Source organism: Camarhynchus parvulus, chromosome 13, assembly GCF_901933205.1.
Source record: "Camarhynchus parvulus chromosome 13, STF_HiC, whole genome shotgun sequence".
In the NCBI taxonomy this organism is placed as follows: domain Eukaryota; kingdom Metazoa; phylum Chordata; class Aves; order Passeriformes; family Thraupidae; genus Camarhynchus; species Camarhynchus parvulus.
In genome coordinates this window covers 10,426,824-10,447,947 of record NC_044583.1, presented here as the reverse complement: position 1 = coordinate 10,447,947, position 21,124 = coordinate 10,426,824, and the positions used below count along the sequence as shown (strand labels likewise).

At 37.5% G+C, this 21,124-nt stretch overlaps 1 protein-coding gene across 10 annotated transcripts in view; it reads left to right on the top strand.

The window, feature by feature from the left end:
• The window catches only part of FAM13B (family with sequence similarity 13 member B), a 44,476-nt gene that overhangs the window by 8,826 nt on the left and 14,526 nt on the right, over positions 1 to 21,124 (top strand). For all 10 annotated transcript variants that reach the window (XM_030957151.1, XM_030957153.1, XM_030957154.1 and 7 more), the window contains 12 exons: positions 1,593 to 1,759; positions 2,703 to 2,893; positions 3,330 to 3,542; positions 5,584 to 5,761; positions 6,378 to 6,522; positions 8,576 to 8,733; positions 14,482 to 14,523; positions 15,486 to 15,641; positions 17,547 to 17,682; positions 17,883 to 17,906; positions 20,193 to 20,260; positions 20,815 to 20,869. In XM_030957151.1, the coding sequence (XP_030813011.1) occupies positions 2,737 to 2,893; positions 3,330 to 3,542; positions 5,584 to 5,761; positions 6,378 to 6,522; positions 8,576 to 8,733; positions 14,482 to 14,523; positions 15,486 to 15,641; positions 17,547 to 17,682; positions 17,883 to 17,906; positions 20,193 to 20,260; positions 20,815 to 20,869 (1,332 nt within the window). In that variant the 5' untranslated portion in view covers positions 1,593 to 1,759; positions 2,703 to 2,736. The remainder of the gene's footprint in view (positions 1 to 1,592; positions 1,760 to 2,702; positions 2,894 to 3,329; positions 3,543 to 5,583; positions 5,762 to 6,377; positions 6,523 to 8,575; positions 8,734 to 14,481; positions 14,524 to 15,485; positions 15,642 to 17,546; positions 17,683 to 17,882; positions 17,907 to 20,192; positions 20,261 to 20,814; positions 20,870 to 21,124) is intronic.

Genomic DNA, 21,124 nt, shown 5'->3' with positions numbered 1-21,124 from the left:
TTTCACTTAAAATACCAGAACAATAAAGAAAAATGGCTGTACAAGGCCTCCATAAATTATAGGGGGTCATGAATTGCAACTGCTTCGTTGCTGGAATCTGGTAGGATCTTTTAGTAACCAAGCAGATTTGAATATGATAGGGTGGAAAAAAAAAGTAAAACCCATTGACTAGAATATAACCCTTCATTTTCTGTTGTCAGCTCCCCCGGAGTCCTGATCTCAGGCCATGATTCACTTGTATGAGGCTTAAGAGATTTACAACCTGTGTGTAATACAAGGCAATAGACAGAGACCATTTAAACACTTCTAAGCCTGAAATATTTTTTCCTCTAGGCCTCAATGCAAGAAAATGCTGAGGAGGTGGAAGCAGTCTTATGCAGAGCTTATGACCAACTCCCTTAGCACATGGATGCAGTTTGGGCAGGGTTGGGAGAAGGAAAACTGCTTTATTCAAACTACTGAGAGTACTCTGAGCTCCTGTTGTGATAGGCTAATGAATGGTCTGGCATTTTGGTACTGAAAGCAGAGGGCTTGGTTGTCAGGAATTTGCAAGTGAAGATAAAGTTTATTTGTCCTGATGTGGAACAGAAGCAGGAGCTGTGGGAGAACAAAGGGAGGGAAGGTACTTGTCTCCAGGCTGTCATATCAATCTCCAGTTATGAAACAAAAGGTTTCAGTGCATTTTTTTACGCTGGGGAAAGCCTCTTTATTATCTAGTTTTGGTGATGAGTGTTGTGGTTATGTGTATGTCACAAGCTTGTTTTGCCCAATCACAGTTGCTTGAGTTTATTTAGAACAGGTAGTGGGGAGATCAAGGGGCTGATGTGACTCTTTGACTGATTCTGGGCATTACATTGGCTCCACTGTGCCATGAAGCTGCAATTTAAATTTTTAATGCCACAGAAAATCAGAAAGGCAATTTACTGTGGTTTGTAGCTATTTTGAGAGCTGAGAACATGAAAAAATGTCCAGATAATCTGAATCCTAAATAAAAGGTGGCAAAAATGTGGGTGGTTCTATGGAATCTGACATGGGGGAAGTTGTTTCCTGTATCCAGACCTGATGATCGCTTGGACTTTGAACTGGCAGTTAGGACACGTAGTCAACTTCCTAGAAAGGATGATCAGTACCATCAAAAACTGATTGACTGTAAAGGTTCCTTAGGATTTTGGTTTTGCTCTTGCTGTTTAAAGATGTTGTATTAGACCAGTGCTTGAGATCCTTCTAAAAATTTCATAGCCATTAAATATTTTAGCATGGTAGGTACTTTAAAACCCTCTGTGTAACCTACTTAACTCTCCTTGATTCTTTGGAAGAGGATTGAATGAGTCGCAAATTATTTCATAATTATTAAGACTTAGATGTCCAGTGCTAACTTTCCCTTCAGATTTGGTTAACTCATAAATGAAAAGAGGGATTTGCTGTTTCAGGGGCTCTCTCATAAGCTGTGCTAATGTGGTCTTTATGCTTTCTTGTTCAGAACAAGAAACTGATGATTTGACAAGAATTCCTCTAATGTGATGTTTGGATTCCTGACTGAGTTTAAAACTGATGAAAACTTTATGATCTAATAATATTTTCCTTATTTTCAGATTAACTGCTGAAGTACTGATCGAGTTCTGCTATTCTTCAATGAGGAACTACAGGCTGATCTTTTGCCATAATCTTAAACAACCATAAATGACAGAAGAATGCTTGGTCAGTGAGGGCAGCTGGCGCAAAAAGCGTTTTTCAAACTCGGCTGTTTAAGTACTCTGAGGTGGGTTTCTTAACTTCTTTTGCTGGGGAAAAAATAAAAGAAAAGCAAGTGTGAATTTCAGAATGTCTAATCTATTAGAATTTACCTCTTGGTAAACAGAGAATTTTAGTTTGGTTGCAGTGCTTTGACTAACAGCATTTACTTCATGTTCTGTGTGCCAGCTTCTGTCAAAGTGACTGCTGGCATTTAAGCAAGTATGTGTTCTTTTCTTTTTATTAGTTATTTTGAAAGGACAGTTTTTTCTTTCCTAGAAGAAATATTTTTTTTGACAGGATTACAGCCTGACTGACTTACACTGCCCTTTGTTATCGATCTAGATCCTTTATCAAGCAAAGACTTACAAGTGAAGCTCGAGCTTCTGCATAATAGAATGGTATCACTGAGCATCTAGAAACTAGCTTTGGGGGTTTTCTGATCAGTAAAAAATTTAATTTGATGCAGGTGTTGAAAGCTTTATTATGTAGACCAGAAAATGCCAAGTATGTTTTAAAATTATTACAGCCCAGTTGAGTATCACAAAATACTTGATCATTTCATACAATTGGAACTTGGGGTTTTGGTTTGGTGTGATCCACTGGTTTCATTTCCTTTTGAAAGGCTTTTATATTGAGTTCTGAAAACCTGGCTACTAAATACTGTCAGAAAAAGTTCTGAGGAATTTACCAAAATACCTTAGAACTTAATTAGTAATGTATTAACTAGAATTTTCTGCGTTTTCCTTCCTGCTATATATGTTGTTCTCAGTCCTCTGTTGAGGGTTGGACAGAACACCTCAGTGGTAGTCATTTATTGAGTTGGCTGTGTTTGGAGTCACTACAGAACTGTCCATTAAAGCAGTGAGAGTATTTGCATTAGGTAATTAAACCACTTTGTGTTACAGATTAATGCTTTCAAAAACATACATTGAACTGGGACTTTTGATTTTAATTTCTCCTATTGACAGAAAAGACAGCTTTGATTTTTGGCTGCAAAAAGATATGAGGAAGAGCTCCTCCCCTTCCTTGAGTAACTGCAACTCTGTTCTTGCTAACAAAATATTTGGAATTCCACTTGATGAGCTGCAGCAAGAAGGGCAACCAGACAATGAGGTTCCATTCATAGTCCGCCATGTTGTGGACTATATTGAGGAACATGGTATGTATCACCTTGCTGTATTTAAAATAATGTATTTCGCTGTCATTCTTACAGAATGGGTTGTGGGGTTTGAAGAGTACTTGTTTCTGAAGTTAATTATTCAGCTGGATGTGATTTGGTTGTTTTGGGTTACTTCCTTTCTTTGCTCCTGTTATGTGTATCACTGTTTTCTAGCCAATAGTAATGTAGTCAGCTCTGCAGGGCACCTCATAGGAAATGCTGTGGTTTAGGTACTGCTAACATTTCCCATGTTATTTTATTGTTACTGGGCACAGGAACGTGTGTGTTGGGAAGAGAACTGTGCAAAACTGTTGTCCAGAAAATGTTTCAGTCAGTATGGGAATTGTGCATAGCTGATTATTACTATTTTTTCCAATATATTTGTCCATACCAGAGCTAAAAGTTTATTTCTGCAATTTTTTTTTTTCTGACTCAGGGGGTCTGGAACAAGAAGGACTTTTCCAAGTCAATGGGAATGCTGAGACAGTGGAGTGGCTCCGACAACGATACGATAATGGAGAAGATGTGGACCTGGTTAAAGAAGCAGATGTACCCTCAGCTATTAGCCTTCTTAGATTTTTTCTTCAAGAACTTCCAGAGCCAGTTATTCCAGGCAGTTTGCACATACATTTGATGCAACTTTCTCAAGGTAATAACTCTTTTTGATTCAGTGTTTTTATTTGATGATTTAAAGAGTAAAACCCAGGATTGAATTGAGATTTGTAGTGGCACCAAGGTGTCTTTGGTGCTCTGTGTAATAATAATAGTGATAGTACTGCTGTGCTCTTTGGTTGCAATGTTATCTGTCAGGACTGGAAATGGGACTGACGTATATTCACTTGGTGTGACAGCAGAATTCCCTTCTATGACTGTAACATCTAGTGTGAAAATTGTTTTTTTCCTCTCATCTTTGAATAGATCACTGTGGATAGGTTTACATATGGATTGTTTCTAGCATGCAAGTCCCCATTTAGTTCCCTTTTGTTAAACATGTAGAGAAACTTCACTTAAACTTGCAGCTTACTGTCTTTACTGACTTTTTTAAAGTGTAAAAGTTATTTCAAAAAAATTTAAAGTTATCTGTAACAAGGAAATCAAGCCACATAAACATTTAAACAGTACTTTCAGATGCTAAAATGAGACTTTGGATTTTCTCTAACTGGGTTTTGCCTGTCTGATAGACATCTCAGTCAGTTTTCAGAATTACATCATCAGCTGCATTTGCGGCAGAGGAATTGCTTAAAGACCTGCAGAAGGTGGTGGTAATTGTTGAGCCATGTGTTAGTTCTGCAGTTAGGTCAGGCCCAGTTCTCAGGATGCCTTCATTACACAGCAGGGTGTGGCCTGTGTGCATCGTTAGGAGCTCATTGCAGGCAGGTGGTTCCTCGAAGAGAGGTGATTTGGCTAATTGAGGTGTGAATGTGGCCCTGTGTCCCACAAGTGTGTGTCCCTGCTTTAGTGCCAGAGGACTTCAGTTAGGGGTAAGAACGTTCTGCCTTGGGGTCTCTGGTCGTTTAGAACTTAAGTTTCAGAAGGGATTGGTTAGACAAAACATGGAGATGTGTATGTTCAGAGTGGTCTGATTATCACCTTGCTGTGGTCCCTTTCTTATAAAAGTCTACATTGTTAAAGTACTTTTTAAAGCCTTTTTTTTTTCTGTTCTGTTTTCAAAGTGCAATTTCTAGAGTAAGAACTGTCAATGAAATGTTCATTTTAATGTGTAATGTGTTTAGACAACCATTTTCTGTGCTTGGTTGCCTGTATTCAGCTGCTGTAGGTGTTGACTGTGTCTGAGCAAATGAAATCCTGCAGATCCTGCTTGGTGCTCCTGTACATGCTCAACAGGGAATTTACTCACTCTTTGCTTTGGTATCAAGGACTAGGATGTCTCTGCTCTCTCATCTAGAGGGGCAGAGATGATTCTTCATCTTCAGACGTGCTTTTCCCTCTCTAACTGATCTTAGAAGAGTTTTCAAGTGTCTGAGAAAGAAAGAGAGGCCTCTTTCTTTCTCCCATTTTGCTTTCCTGACATTTCTTTTCCTATAGATGAAATTTTTCAGTTAGGTACAAACAGCTGTAAATCTTTGAACCTTGCTGCCTGTAAGGCTGATGAGGTAACAAATAAGATTTATGGGGACATATTTTGATGAAGAGTATAGTTAAATGGGGTGAGAATGAGGAGATTTTATGATGACCCTTTCTCAGATCTGAAATTGAATCAGCAAGCTTCAAGCTGAGCACTGTGAAGATGATTACATTGAGATAGCTTGGATTTATCAGTTAAGTATTATAAAAGCAGGTAGAGTGGTGAGAATGGGATGCTTGTAAAGGAAAAGGTGTCAAAGCAGCTTGTCTGCCAGAAGAATTTAAGTAGATGGCAGTTAACTTACTGTTGGAGCTGTTGCTGTCTCTAGAGCTCTTCTGTGGAGCAGTTATGTAACAACGGTAAAACAAAAATACACAGTTTTCCCTCTGAAATCAGGAATTTGAGTGGGCATTAATTGGGGAAAACGTGCAGAGGAGAACGTGGTGGATAATGAACAAATGCAAGTGAGTTTTCACGTTTTAGGTTGTGGTTTGATCAAATCATTTGTCTTTTCAGAAGGAATTGTCAGAGGCAAAAAGCTGATTACTACTAAATAGGAAAAGATACCTTCTTTGTGACTAAAATATTTTTATTACTTTTTCAGATTATAATAATGAAGATGAATTTGGAAGAAAGTTGAGGTTCCTCTTGCAGCAGCTTCCACCTGTTAATTACAGTTTGTTAAAGTTTCTGTGTAAATTTTTAGCAAATGTAGCATCACATCATGAAGAAATTTGGTCAGCGAGTTCTTTAGCTGCAGTCTTTGGCCCGGATGTTTTTCAGTAAGTTAATTATAAAAGTGAATTCACTGTTTCTGTGGGAATTTGAGTGTCACTTTGTAATTTAAAGTCATTCCTGGTCCCTGAGCAACAGTAACAAAGTGCACAATATGTTTCAGGCCGAATCCTTTTCTGTTCCCACCCACCCCAGTTTGGTTTTACAATTTTTCTAAGATTTAAACAGCAGCTTGTCTCTGAGCTGTGCCATGAGAAACCACTGTTTTGATTGTTGCATTACTGTATTTATTCTGAGGTTCAGATATTTTAGTGATAGTATATAAGACTACTATTTGTAGCAAGAAAACAGTTCTGGAAAAAGACTGGTAAAGTACCAGCTTATACTGTTGTTTCCTCTCCACAGGAAAATATTTGACTTTTAAATACTCCTCATGAAAATTTAATTGACTGAATAGTTGCTAATTCATGATTTTTAAATATAAAATAGTATAAAGCTTTATAAGGCAGTAGTGTGAAGGCATGCTTAAAGTTCTGTGTGTTCAGAATGGGTAGGGGGTAATGGTGTGAAGTATAGCACTTAGTCATAGGAGACATTCAGAGGTGTTCTTTGGGGAAATGTTGCATTTAGATTTTTAAACTAAAACAGTGTTGAAATCTTTAGCATTTACACAGATGTGGAGGATCTGAAAGAACAGGAACTAGTTAGCAGAATAATGGCAGGACTTCTGGAGAACTACTATGAGTTTTTTGAAAATGAAGAGGAAGATTTTTCATCTACTAATGATTTAAGCTCAATAACTGAGCAGGTAAGAATATTTTGAATGGCTATATGTTACCACTTAACTGTCTGTTATACACATTTATGTTTATGAAAGATTTATTGAAATACATTTTCTTTAGTATGACTTAGAAGTTTGTTGCAAACTGACAAAATCTGACATTTTCTTAGTGCTTGTGAAATTCTTGATTTTATAGTAAGTGTAGCTGTACTGTATTGAAAAATGCATAGGAACTAAACCAACAGTGAAATCCTGCCCAACACAGACACTGTCATAGACAGCTTTCTAATTATCAGTTTAGGAATAAAGAACTGTTTTTTTTATCAAATGAAGAACAACTCCGTTTTGGTCTTGGTCAAGAGTGTTTCTAAGTGTGTCTTACAGGAACATGCAGGGTCTCACACTCCACTTGATGATGTTATCAGTGAGGCTTTCCTGTGCCAAAGTTTTTAATGGTGTTTCTGATTCTAAGACTTGAAAATTATGTGTTTTTTGTAAAGAGGAAAAAGGGGAAAAATAAGCAGTTGCTAAGGTGGATAACAAAGAGTACTGAATTTTACAGGCTGTCTCACAAACCCCTCCTCTAGCAAGACAGGTAAGGCAAGTGCTGGGGCAGTTGGCTGCTTCCTCTCCCCTGCAGTAGGTGTTGGTCTGGTGTGCCAGGCTGGGCAGCAGGTTCTGGAGTGAGCAGTGTGTGCTGTGAGAGCTCCTGGAGCAAACACTGCCCCTCTGCAAAGCTCCTTGCAGGAACCTGGCACTGAGAGCTGCCACAGCCCTGCTGCATGTGGGGAGCTGCTGAGCAAAGCTGGGCTGTGGCTCCTGCAGCTGGAGCAGTCACTGGGTTGGGATCACTGCTCTGTAAACCAGAGCTGCTCTGTGCTCTCATGCTTTGAAATTACTGCCTTGGCTGTGCCTTGTTACGTGTTTCAGCAAAAGGGTTTCCTAAGTACAAAATCTGTTTGGTGTGTGATTTTGTTTGTTTTTTCCCTTAGCTGGAGGGCTGGTGGGGTGTCCCTTTAATTTCGTGGTGTCTCCACCAGATGTCAACAGTGCACTTCTGTCAGGCCAGAGCGGTGGGACAGAAGGGCCGCTGTCCCTGCAGGGCACAGCAGCTGCCCCAGTGTGTGGGTGGCCTTGCCTTTGCCTCACTGGCACATCCTCTTGCAATTACAGAGGAAAGTCAGGGATAAATACATTTCTTGCCTGGAATGTGGTGCCATATAACACGTTACACCCCTTTGAAAAACTAACAAATATCTTCTCTTTGTCTTCTGTGTAATTTTAAACTTCTGAAGTTTCAATTTTTCTTAATTTAGTGTTTTTGTTTTACACTGGTGACAGATACTATAAAGCATATTTTCTTGAGACTGCTGTTTTAATTTTTGGGTTTGCAAGGTTGGGAGATCTGTAATCAGTCACAGAGGCAGCTTGGGAGTCAAACAGAATCACTTTTTTCTCTTTACCTTTTCATGTTTTAGACATAGTTGCTTTTTAAAAAATAAAGTTTGCTGTCTTGAGTTACCACTTGGCTATATTGTTTTGCTTTTTAAATTGGCTATATTTTGCTGCTTCAGTGAAAACATCTGTGTTTGGAAACAAAGAAACAAAAATAGACAAGAGCACAGAAACTTTGTAAGTGTTCATTCCGAGCTTTGAAGTTTGGGTTCATAGACTTCTTTATTGCTTTCCCTAGGAGGGTTTGAAAATGCTCTGATACATGAATAAGGCTACCTGTGGAATAGAGGAGAATTATTAGTTTTAGACATAGAAGAAGAAAGGTTGTGTAGTTCATTATTTCAGTGTGGTTGGGATTTTATTGTTTCTTCATTCTGCTTTTGTTCATTTTTGGCACCAGAGGTGCTTCGTGCTTTTCAGTTTTTGTCCAGTGTTCAAGAGCAGCGTGTTAATGGTGTAGAATTTACAGTTTTACATAAAAGCAAGTCTAGTGTGCCTGTTTTTTCCTAAAATTGAAAGGTATTTCCTTCTTCATGTTACTTTCATACCTTTCATGCTCTTTTAATTCCCTGGACCTCTTGAAAGGAGCATTTCAAGCCCTTAACTTTGATTAAATGTTTCTTAGATCAATGATCTCTTGGAAGAAGAGGAAGATGTAAAGCTTGAGCAGTCAGAAGAACTTCCAGAAGACAGCACAGAGAAACCTGTGGAAAGGCCAGCTGTGGTGCATCTAGATATGACAGGGAGTCTCTCAGATTCCAGGAATGTTACAGCATCAACAAGGTAACTTGGTTCTGCCTTGGAGTTTGGGTTTAAGGTTTGGATTGTAATTTATTCTGTCTGAGAGAGAAACTGCCAGACTTTTGAGATAAGTGTTGGTGTCTACAAGCTAAAGCTTTAGAAGTAGGTGCAGTTCCTATGATAGTAAAAAGTGGGTTAAAATAACTGTTCCCAAATTCAGTAGAGGAACGCCTGTAGGATCAGAGGAGATTAAGTATGGGGATTTATGCAGGGAAAGTTAAAAAGAACATATTTTAGTGAAACTGTAAAGTGGTATTTAAACAGTAAATTCTACAGCAGAGATAAGAAGAATCCTCATACTCGTAGATCCAAACCTGTTCTGTACCATCCTTCCAATGGGAAATCCTGGGACTGTTTCTTGTCACGTGGTGCTGGAGAGCTGTGGGCAGGTTTGGAAGGTGCAAAATGTGATATAGGCAGGAATGTTGGAGGGTGACCCAGCTTTAAGAGCAATTCCCATAAAAGAATGTGTAAACATAAAATCATACTTTCATTTGAGAGCTTATTGGTGCTTGCTTAATACCCAGATTTATATTTTTCTTGTTTGTAGTATGCAAGGTTTTATTGTTAAGTCTGCTTTATTTGTACTTAAGAGTTTACATTCTACAGATGGTGAATTTTACCCGTTCCCCTCTGCAGCATGTGTTTGGTATGGGCATTACATGTAAGAACTTGTAGGGATGAGTGAGGAGGAATTTATAATAAAAATGTGACTAAAAGCACAAGAAATGCAGGGAAAATCTCAAGTGAGTTACTGCCTAAGTATGGGTAGTTTCAAGAATGTGGATTTTTGGTTGGAATCTGTTCAGCTGCTGGCTGCATGTTGCATTCTGCTTCATGGCAAGAAGGTGTAAAATACTAAATAATGATAAATTCATTATTCTGTTTTGTAATTTTATATTTTAATTGTTAATTATCAGTAATAAAGTTTCTTATTTTTAGTTTGAAATACATTTTAAGAAAGTTGTGGTTTAACTATTCACAGGTATTAAGTTGCTTCTGGAATGTGTAAACACAGCAGTAGTGACAAACTCAGCATGTTTGAGAGTTTAAATTGGATAGCCTGAAGAGACAAACATTTTTACTAGATGTTTAAGGTTAATTAAAAATGAATAGGCATTAATTATAGTTGGCATTTTAAATAATTTGTGGGGAAGGATAAGGAGGAATGCTTTAGAAGAAGGAGAATTTTGACTGTAAAACCAGAACAACTGCAGGAAACAGTTAAAAAGAAATTAAGTGAATGAGAAAGTGCTCTTTATTAAACTTTTAACCACTATAAATACTGTAAATATTTTCCCAAACCTGATGGCTTTTATGTATGCATTTAGTGGCCTTTTTCTGGTCTTAGTTTCTTGACATAAAATAAATTAATAGTTAAGAAAGCAAATGTTAATGCAGGTTTATTTGCATTATTTTTACCCTGCCGTAGAGCCTGTGGCAGCTTATACAGGAAGGAGGAAGAGAAGTAGATCTTAAACATGATTCTGGTAGTTCTTTAAGCTGGGGTTTTGTTTCCTTTTTGCTGTTGTCAGATTTTGGGAACCAAATATCTGTGTATTTTGGTCTCTCTATGAAGAGTACTAAAAGAGATTGTTTATCTTGATTTGTACAATGGGACATCTGACCTTCCTCCTTGTTATTGGGACTATAACTTGCTTCTAATTTTGCTCACTGTCTTTTTTTCTCCACTCATTCTGTTTGTTCTTGCTGAAACCTATGACCTTCCTGCACTGCATGGTGTTAATTTGACTTTGAGTTAGAGATCTTGTGAGAATGTGGATAATCATTAATGCACTTTGGTTTAGTGACTGCTTGAAAATGGTATTTCTCATAAACCTGTGGAGTGATCTTTGAGCCCATTATCCAGCAGGGAGCATTTGTTGCTCCCAGGTTGGTGTTGAGCACATAAAGGAAACTTGTGCTCCTTTACCAGAAGCCTTTTCCCCACGGCTCTTTCCCTTCTGCTGTCCTGACTTTTGGAGTAAAGAATTACTGACTCAGCATTGCAGCTAAATTTTAAGACATGCTGTTGAAATAAGTACTTTAGAATCCTTCTCTGTCATTATTCCAAATTTTTCATCCCTGAGCCTCGCCAAACAATATTTGCTTTAATTGGGCAGTTCATCTCAAATGTTGTCAGTCAGAAGCCTAATGTAAAATCTCTTTGGTTTTGGAGTTTTCAAAATTATATGTGTAAAAATATGAGATGTGACAGGCAGTAAGTAATATAAACAGTTTACTTTGTTTCCACTAAATGCAGTGACAAGGGCAACATCCTCGCTGCTTCTGGGATATTTTTGTTAACCCTTTTGTTATTTAACTAGCTCTGATCAGAGAGAAGTGATAATATTAACACCTGCCAAGGGAGACAAAATCCGTGGTCTAGCTGACTGAATAGAAGAGCAGCCTAAACTGCTAGAGAATACATTATTATTTTAATGTAGTGCTGTTTTTAGCATCTAAATACTTTTTCCTCCTTCCATCCTGGAAGATGTGTAAACAACACGTTAGGAGAGCTTTCAAGTGTTGATTGGGCAGCTTATTGTCAGGAGTGACCTCATGTTGCAGTCGATTTCTATTTAGACTGCAGGGTTTAGTGCAGCACTCCAGAGGTGCCGCTCGCAGGCAGCCCCCGGAGCACAGGCAGCAGCATGCACAGCCAGCAGCCCACAGCACGCTTTGCTGCCTTCCAGATGAAGCATTTTTACCTGAAGTGCTCTTTTGGGATAGCAAAAATAATCAGAATGGCCTGCAAAGTTCTGCTGCACAGGTAAATATATGAAAAGAAAATGTAATTTTGCTATGATCATAAGTAAGGCTTTAACTTTTAAAATTATGTGAGATTAAATGTGGTTTGGAGATATAAAATGAAATAATAGCACAACTGATTATTTTAATGAGAAATAAGAATCTGTGTATGGTCAGGAAATTACCAAGGAAAACTTGGACATGTTTTATCTCCAGTTAATGTATTTTTCTACTTGAGATATGTTTTTACTGGGACCTTTTCTGGTTGGGGAGCTAATGCTGGAGGGACTCTCAGGAGGGAGTTAGCATTATGAAACAAAGATGTTTACCTTTCTGTGTCTTGCTGTGTCATGCTGCGTTAAGGCTCTGTCTGGCATTATAAATTACAGCTTTTAAAAAGTATCCTTGAACTGTGGTAGGTGGGCTTAGAAGTTGTAGTGGCTTTTCACTTAAGATTGTCGCATTTGTTTCAGAAAGTGCTTAATTGCTGAAGTGATTTGTTGAAGATGTAAGATATTCTTCATGTAGTAAGAGGATTCTTTGGGATTTGTAATACTGCTGATTTATGCACAGCTTTTGCTGAGTACCTCTAATGCTCCCAAAGGTATTGAGTGAAAGCACTGGAGAGCCATCCTGTGCTGGGGGCTGAAGGTTACACACTAGCATGGAAAATTTTCTTCTGAACCATGTCTGGAATCATCTGGATTCTTTGGAGATGAGTTTGATTCTCCTTGTTCTTGACACATTTCCTCATTGTCTCAAGTGGTAGAAGAAAAGGTTTTCAAGTCATCAGTTTCCTATAAATAGTGTTTGTACTTGTGCCCTTGACTGAGTTTTTCTTGCTCTCTTTTGCAATTAGGGTGTTGCAGTGTTCTGTGCTCTAATTGCCTCATTTTTTTCTACCAATCTGTCCAAGGAGTGACTGTTTTAATAGTAATTCAATTTCAATCTACACAATTGTGTATTTGTACCTTTAGAATACAAGCATACCTTTTATAATACAACTTTGTAGAACTTAATGAGATAGATACTTAAAACTACATTTTGTCATATTTTGAAATAATACTGGGGTTTTTTTCCAAGATCATGCTTCTTTTATCTTACTTTGTTCATGAACCTAAACTTGTAGCTTCATATTTTTATTTTTTATTTCAAGTATTGTTAATACAAAGTATGTTTATCAGGAAATTGACTTTGTAGAGGTCGTAGGGCTATGCTGAACTTCTGTGCATGGAAATACAAATGACATGTAAATACCCTAAGCTGTAAAGTTCCTCCTGCCATTTTTTTGTTGGTAAGAAAAATATAAAATGTCAGTGTGTCCCCCCTCAGTTATTTGATCTGCAGCTTTGAAATCAGTGGCTACAAGATCTGGCTTCTATGTCAGGTGTTTTAATTTCCTGAAGCTATGTCTGCTTTGAAATAGAAGTTGGGTGTTGCCTGTTCTGTCAATGCATTTGGAATAGATCAGCTTTGGCTTTTCACCAGGCAAACACACACACAAATCATAAGATGAACTTGATTTGTCAGCCAGTTTCCATTTTTAAAAAAGGAAAGAAAAGAAATTAAAAGCATCTATGAACACCTGCTTGTTCACTTTGTGTCATATGGGCTTTAAATGCTATGCACTCTGCTCTTGGCCTGGTACAAGGTGTCTAAGGCAAACTGGTATAGTTATTTTTAAATAAATACTTTAACCACTTTATCACCTTATGTTTAAAAGCCCTTTATTGCTTGTGTTTCACTGACTTGGAGGAAGGAAAAACAAAGAGTCTGCTTGAGGTGATTTCTCTCTGGTGATGGAACTAATAATAAACCTTCTAAGTTCTAACCAAGGTGTTCTTTGCTGTGTTGAAACTATTCTTGGGTAAACAGAGAGACTGTCTGCATTTTTTAGTGCAAGCAAGGCTCGTAGCAGTCAAAACTGATAGGGCACCTCACAGAGGTAATAACTTGCTCAGTTCTCCAGGGGAGTGGCAAGCTCCCTTATATTTCAGGGCTTAACATATGCATTCATGAAAATAATATTTTTAATCAACTTTGGCAGCAGTGTTGTTGCATGGTAAAGAGTAGAATAAAATTTTCTTCAGCTTTTTGGGCTTAATTATCTGTAATAGAAAGAAAAAACCTTTTTTTACCTCTCTCCCTGCCTCCAACTTAAGCTGAAATTAATATTAAATTTTTTCTGCGTGAGATGCGTGTGTTGCAATTCAGGGCTGTTTATAGCAGATTTCTCATCTTTTATTCTTTATTGTCACTTTGTCTGAAGTTTTAAGAATTCTGTTTATAATAAGATTTTAATCATATTAATGAAAAATTGTAGAGGGACCACACCCACATGAATTAACTGGCTTGTGTTAGTTATGTTGACTTCCACCCTCCCACCCCTCCTCGAGGAGCTTTCTAGGCTGAAGTGGCTTTGCCTAGAGATTTCCAGATGCTTTACAAAAATCAAGCTCCTTTCCCAAGATCTGCCTTCTACTTGGAATGTTGTAGCTGTGCTCAGAGAGTGTTGTAGATCTGTTGAGCGTTGCAGAACAAAATTATGCAACAGTGGGAAGAACCTGTGGAGGAAAGCAAAGTAATTTGGAATTTGCTTTAGGCAGCAAGGTTAAAATCTGCATTCTTAAGCAAGGTGTCAGGAAATGTTTGACTACAGAATGATTAGTATTTCCCATGGGAAAAACCATACATCTGAGAGCTTGGAGCTTCATAACACAGCAAATATTGGCTCTTGAGAGACTGAAATCTGCCTTGCTACTTCTACAACTTTCTGCCTTGTGATGCTGCTCCTTAAGATTTTTGTCATTTAAATAATAAAAGACTGCAAACCAGGGTGTTCCTTTCATGTTTATTCTACTTCTGTTAGCTGCATCACATGCAATATTTAAGTAGTTTTAGGTTGCTTTCTGTTGACTTCAAGACTTCTATTTAGTGTGATAAGTTTGCATTATATTAACTTTCCTTTTTTTATTGCAGTGCTCATATCTCTCCCATAAGTATCTTGCCAACCTCTGCAGAGTAAGTATAATGAAAATATAAAATGTTTGAATTGTGCTCCTACTAGAGCATGCATAGAAGTTATGTATCCTTTCAAATGAATGCAGTAGGTTTGATTACAGTTATGAAGGAACATATTTTAGTGTGGTGGCATTTAACACTAATGCAGGAAATACCAAATGCCTGTCAGTGTTGTTGACTGCAGGAGCATGAGAGTAGAGTGTGCTTGCATCCAGAGTCCAAAACTTTGGTTTTTCACTTAGACACATCTGGAATTTTTTACTTAATTTTATAATAGCATTCATATTGTAATTTTAGCATAAGTGATGTTGAGTAAAGTTCAGTGGAATTCTTTGTCCATATGTGGAGGAAAAAAATAAAAGCACCATTTCAGTTAAAATGGGATTAAATAGCTTAAGTTTTTTACAGGCAGATTTTTAGAGCCCTCTTGTGTTGGGGATGAGCTGCCTCAGAGGTGCTCAGCAAAGCAGTCTGTTTTTAAAGAATACTGTTCTTTTTTGATGAAGTTTTGGGTGTATCCTGTGTCCTTCATCAGGTGCTTGCTGATTGTTGCTGCTGTTTTTGGCTTTTGCCTTTTAAGATGACAGCTCTGTTCAGGAGAGGGTGCAGCCACATGTGGTGAAGTGGAACCTGCTCCAGGGTTGATTCTGGCCTGTTATAAACACAGGATTTTATTGTCACATTAATATATAAGGCTTTTAGAAGTTTTTGTGTATAGTTGTTAAAAAATAGGTTAGTTATTTTAATGTGTTGATTACTCTTGAAATACTGTTGATAAACTTCATCATACATGATTCATGTAAATCAGTAATTTCCACTGCTTTTTAGAAAAGTTAGTCTCTTTTGCCTTGAAGTGTTGCCATCAAAGATTATTGTCATGTAAGGTTTATCTCTGCCTTTCTGTCTAGATGATCAATGCTAAAGTAGATCTCTTAATAGGAATTTTCCGTCTTTTTTTTTAGCATTTTAGAAAGAACAATCAGAGCAGCTGTGGAACAGCATCTTTTCGACCTGCAGAGCAGCTTAGATAATGATCTGAAACACATACAGCAACAACGACTGGGCTGTAACAATGAAACAAAAAATCCCAGTGGGGATGAGGAAGGATCTAACAACCAGTAAGATTTTGTTGTGTCTGTAATGAATTCTATGTATACACAATGTAGGATTGTGTATCTTAATTCTTCCAAGAAAAACTACCCAAATCCCCCACCTTGACCCAAAAGTTGCAACTTTGGCTGTTGAGTTCAGTTTTATCTATTTTAAAACAAATCAGCTTCCATCAGGTGCCAGTAATCAATAGCTCTTGAAGCCAATATTTTAAATTGATCTTGTTGCTAAAAATGCTGTGAAGTGTTGTATCTGCTTTACTGCTGAATTCTGTGCAAATAGCACAGGAACTTAAATTTACTCAAGTCCTTTCATTCTTAGCTCACCAATGTGACTCACAACAAAATTTTAACATATTAAAGCTATTGTAGATTCTGTTTCATAACGCTGTCTTTCCATGTCAACATAGCTACTTTACTGCTCTGGCTGCCAGTGGCAATGAAACAGCCAAAAATGGATAGAATGACCACTGTGGGTCTATTTGCATACGGTTCCAACCTTATATGATTAGATTTTATTTTTCTTGTAAATCAGGACAGATTCTGAGTGTAGTGATTGCCATGGCAGCATTTGGAAGCTGGTACATTTTGGTACTTCATTAAAAATAAGTAGTCATGATTAATACCCAGACTTCAAGAATGTGTTGTTAGGATTTCAGTACCTAAATTTCTTTGTTGCTCAGAGCTGGAATACATGAACAGAACCTGAAATACAAGAAGTGTTCAGCGACTCAGATGCTCTTTTCTAAATTGTTCAATCTTTAGTGGTTTTAGAAGACAGGGATAAAGTTTGCAGTGGATCATAAAAGTAATAATCATTGCTGGTAATGATCAATTAAATCTGAGTTTTAGTGCTAAAGATTCAATGTCTTTGAAGTAATTTGTAAGTGGGTAATTGCCTCACAGCCCTGGAGCAGCTGAATTCCTTCAGTCCCAGTGTAAGTGCTGTAAAGGTTGGCTGATCTCAGAGGGGGAGGCTCCAAGTGCCATCACTGCTGGTTTGAAATCAGTATCCTCCTCTGGCACAGGCACTGCTGCAAATGCTTCTGATCATCATTCCACTGTGGATTAACTGTGAGATAGGATACGTGATATTGTTCTTCAAGGGGGTGTCTGGGTTCTTTAAAGCAGCAGACTGTGCACAAGGCAAATACAGTTAAATTAAGAACTGAAAAAAGCAGTGATCCAGTGCCAATTTCTTAGTGCTAATTTAATGGCTAGACTTAAGAAAAAAGAGTTAAAATGTTAATTTTCAACCCATCTTGTTTATTTTCTCTATATCTGATAGAGAAGGAGCTTTCTTGATGTGGTCTGGAATTCTTTCTGAGTGAGGGCAAGGAAGGCAAAGAAGTCAAAGGCTTGTGATGAATGACAGAGTCATGTGGTGGCACATAAAGAATATATGTGAATACAAATGTGGTGTCAATTAGTTTTAATCTGGCTGTAATGTTACATGCCTTAAGTTGAAGTCTCAGCAGATTAAATGTTAGAAATAATGGGATTTCTCACTGGAGGGGAACCTAGTGACAGTAGCTATAACCTAACTGGCTTTGGTACTGAGAGGAGTGTAGCCACAGCAGTGTCATTGAGTCCCTGTAGTTTCAGGATGTCATTGCTTCTGGCTGTTGTGTTTTAATTCCTTGGGTTGGTATAGTAAGTGTGGAGTGTATGCCTGGCCCTTCAGACAAGAAGCAAATAAATACATTTTAATATGTCTATCATGTCTGGATGTATAAAACATCACATTAATAATTTATTTTGCCTATAGGTCAGAATAATTCTGTTCAAAAAGAAAACCAAGCAAAAAACATCCTGATGTTTGATAACGTTTAATGGGGGGGAAAAAAGTGTGGTGTGTTTTTTTTTTTAAGGTGTAGCAGCAGGCTTCTAAAGTCTTTCTGTTTGTATCTTTAGGAATGATGTTATTGAAGATAATGACACTGGTAGCAGTGAAAACACAGGAGAATGCTCTGAAGTATTGGTTTGCACTGATTTAGACAGTGAAGCTATGAAACATGATACTGTAACTGAGGAAGAAGAAAGCATTCAGGTGAGAGGAAGAATCTCCTGTATATCAAATCATAAGTTGCTGCAACTTTAGTGCTCTAGAGATCCAAGTTTTCCTAAGAGCTCTGATGTAGCATTACATGGTGCTCTTGCTCTTTGCAGTCAGTTGTCTTCCTGTTGTGCCATGTGCGCTAAAAAATCTCTGTGTATTTTGACTGATATTTTCCCATTCTTCTTTCACAGATACCAGCCCTTCCTTCTGCTGAGGTAAGTTGGAGTATGAGGCAGCATAGCAGTGGTTGGAACAGCATCTGTGTTAGTAAAGGCTTCCTGAGGAGCAGAAGCTGTAGAGCTGACATGGCAGCATAGCCCAGAGTCACCTTGCATGGATCAGGAAAGGGTGGCAGTCACTTTGAGACTTTGCAGCCTCTTGGCTGTGCTTGTGCTAGGAAAGTTTGGTTTTGTCGTTAGCTAATTACAGCCTTTCCTCTCTATTTCCAGTTTCTTCTGTGGTAGGCAGAGATGTCCTGTTCTTTTCAGCACATCTTTATCTCTTCCCTAGTTGATGCAATCAAGGAATTCTGTAAAATATGTGCTGACAAAAATGAAATCAAGGGTAACAGTTAAAGTGCAAGAGAAGAGAGTATTCTTCCACTCTGCATCAGGCATATGCAGGTGTCAGAGAAGACCTTCCAATGAAAAAAACAAATCTATAGTTCCTTATTTATTTGGTAACACTTTTGTTGTTAGAAATCTACATGATGAATTATGTGGGTGGAGAGGTTTGTCACAAATGTGTAGAGGAGTTTCTGCGATGGTTTTCAACTTCTTGCCTGTGAGTCCATAAATCTTCCTGAGGGTTTCCTGAAAGATAACCAGATAAGCAAACCTATTGTTAGTAGACTTAAATTAAGTAGAAGAATTTAATAGGTCTTTGAACTTGCAAACATTGGAATGGATGCCTTAGCACAGTGAAACTGAGTTGTCTGGAATCTGTATTTTTATTAAAACAAAATGTTTCTGTAGTACGTTTCACTATTGTGATATGTTCTGCTCTTGGGCTTTTGTTTGCTTTTGGGGATCCCAAATGACTGTGAATCACCTAGCAAGCCAAATTTTCCAGTTGTTCCCACAAACTAGCATATTGTTTTGGAATCCCATTCTGGAAATTAAATTTCACAGAATGTTTTCATCGTCCTGGTTCTTTCCTTTAGTGCCAAAACTTGGTCTAAAAAATAATTAGATTGTTATCCTATAGCACAAAATGCATAAAACATGGTGTTGGATATAAAGGGGAATATGATACTTGTGAGTGCACAATAGAAATATTTTCTTGTCACACCTGGTGGCATTCTTGGCCTTTTTTTGCTTTTTGATAGACTTCTGTCCATTGCTGGCAGTAGTAAGGTGATATTTTGGTGTGGAGTTTTGTTTCTTTCAATGTTAGTTTTTACCATCTTTTTAATACACTGTTTCAAATTGGAGAGTTGTACCATTTGGGGAGAGGTTGAAGAGAAATATGGTGATTCTCCTGTGTGGAAGGAGTTTGAGAGGAGTGTGTAGGGTTGTAGGAAAAGAAAGCTCTGCATGTGAGTTCTCCTTTGGGCCCAAAATGGAAATAGAAGCAGCTGTTTCCAAAGTCGAGTAAGTGTGACTGTGCAAGACTTGTACAGCTCATTTCCAGGGTGGAAATTACCTGCTGGAGTATGACAAATGCACTGTAATTAAAAATTGTTTCCCCAGATTGGAATTTGTCTTGAAGACTGAAATAATATCAGCAGAAGAATGATGTTTTTTCTGACAGGGGTGTCAGTTACTGTCAGCAGCATAAAACTGGCAACTGTTAGTGTGTTTGAAGTCTCCTGGTAACTTGATGTTATCTTCAGGCCATGTAAAGATAATTTTGTGAGAATTCCTGAAGTCTAAAACCAAGTGATATATTTTATATTTCAAATTTCTTTTATTCCCCCAAATAAGACACTTTTCTGAAGAAATCAAGTACTGGGCTTTGGCATAAATACTTTCAGCGAACAAAGTGGTGACATGGATTCATCTGAACTTGTTTTGTGAGATGGTGTCATAGAACTGACAGCACTTTTTCATCCCCTTCCAATTCTTGCTGCTTTATTTAGTAACATGGATTAGTAGCTCCTTTAAAAAGTCTGTCTAACTTGTTTCATTTCATATATGTTAGATACAACAAAAACTCAGAAGTTTTTGAGACTAGGATGTACAAACAGCCATGATTTTAGTCACCTCAAACTTCATGTCACAATTTGTCACAGTTTTAGGTACAACTTTTATTGAAGAAATAATAGAAATGATTTATCTGAAGATGAAAAGTCAGTATCTGAGTTCTGGTGATTAAAACACCTGGTCACTGGCCTTACTTGAGATGTAAAAATGTCACATGGTTAAAAAGTGTGATTTCCATCCCCACACACAAGAAGGTTTTAGTTCTTGAGGGTGTTTCGTGGTCAGAGATGATTATGAAAATGTTTTCTGTTGAGAGAGCCATTCCTGAATATTTCTAAACATACTTTTTCCTAACAGACTGCAGACATATTATTGAAACCATGTGATGAAGATGAAGATGTTGATGAAGAAAATAATAGTGAAAGGTTTGTGGTTTTCTGTACTCATACAAACCTATATGATTAACCTACAGCTTTTTGTTTTTGTGAACAGCCCTATGTTCTGGGCAAGAGAAACAGAGGAATAGAAATTTATTTTCTAAAAAATATTTTGGCACATTTTATTGCTCTTAATGATTGAAGAATTAATGTTAGCAACAGTGACTAGCCAGAAACCTTTGTTAATTTGCAGCTTTAGTTCAGCACTGATTGAAATTTCAGTTTTTGTTCAGTTGAGTTTTAAAATGTTGACTCTCTATTTGAGAATAAAGGTCTGAGCTGGTTTTATTTTTAGCTTTGTTCAAGTCTAGTTGTTGTTTACATGCCACGACTTGAAATTCAATGCGAAGATCAGAAAGTGGAAAAAAGTAATATAACTTTTATCCCCCACAGTTTTAATTATTGCCTGAAGTAAATACATTGGCTATCTGCTTAAACTGCATGGGGTTTGAAAAAGAAATAAGGAAGTGTATAGTGTTTACTGTCCATTTAAATGATAATGTCCATTTAAAATGATAATGAGGTCTATGTCTTCTTTTTAGGGAAAATAGTATATTGCTTGATGGCAATGATAGAAAATCTTCAGAGGCATTTCTGGTAAGAAAGATTTCATTTATATACAGGTACACAACATCTTATAAGAAATTAAAATGTGAAGTAACACAGTAAATTTAGTTTTTAACATCTTATGGTGGTTGGTGCTGCAAGGCTTGCAAGACCTCTGTTAGAGAGCTCATCATGTCACTTCACAGAAACTTAGGGCAGCACAGCAAGTTTATGCTTATGCATCTCGTGTAAGAAATGTTTTGGAATGTAAATAATTGACTGCTGTTTGGGGTGTGTGTCTATTTT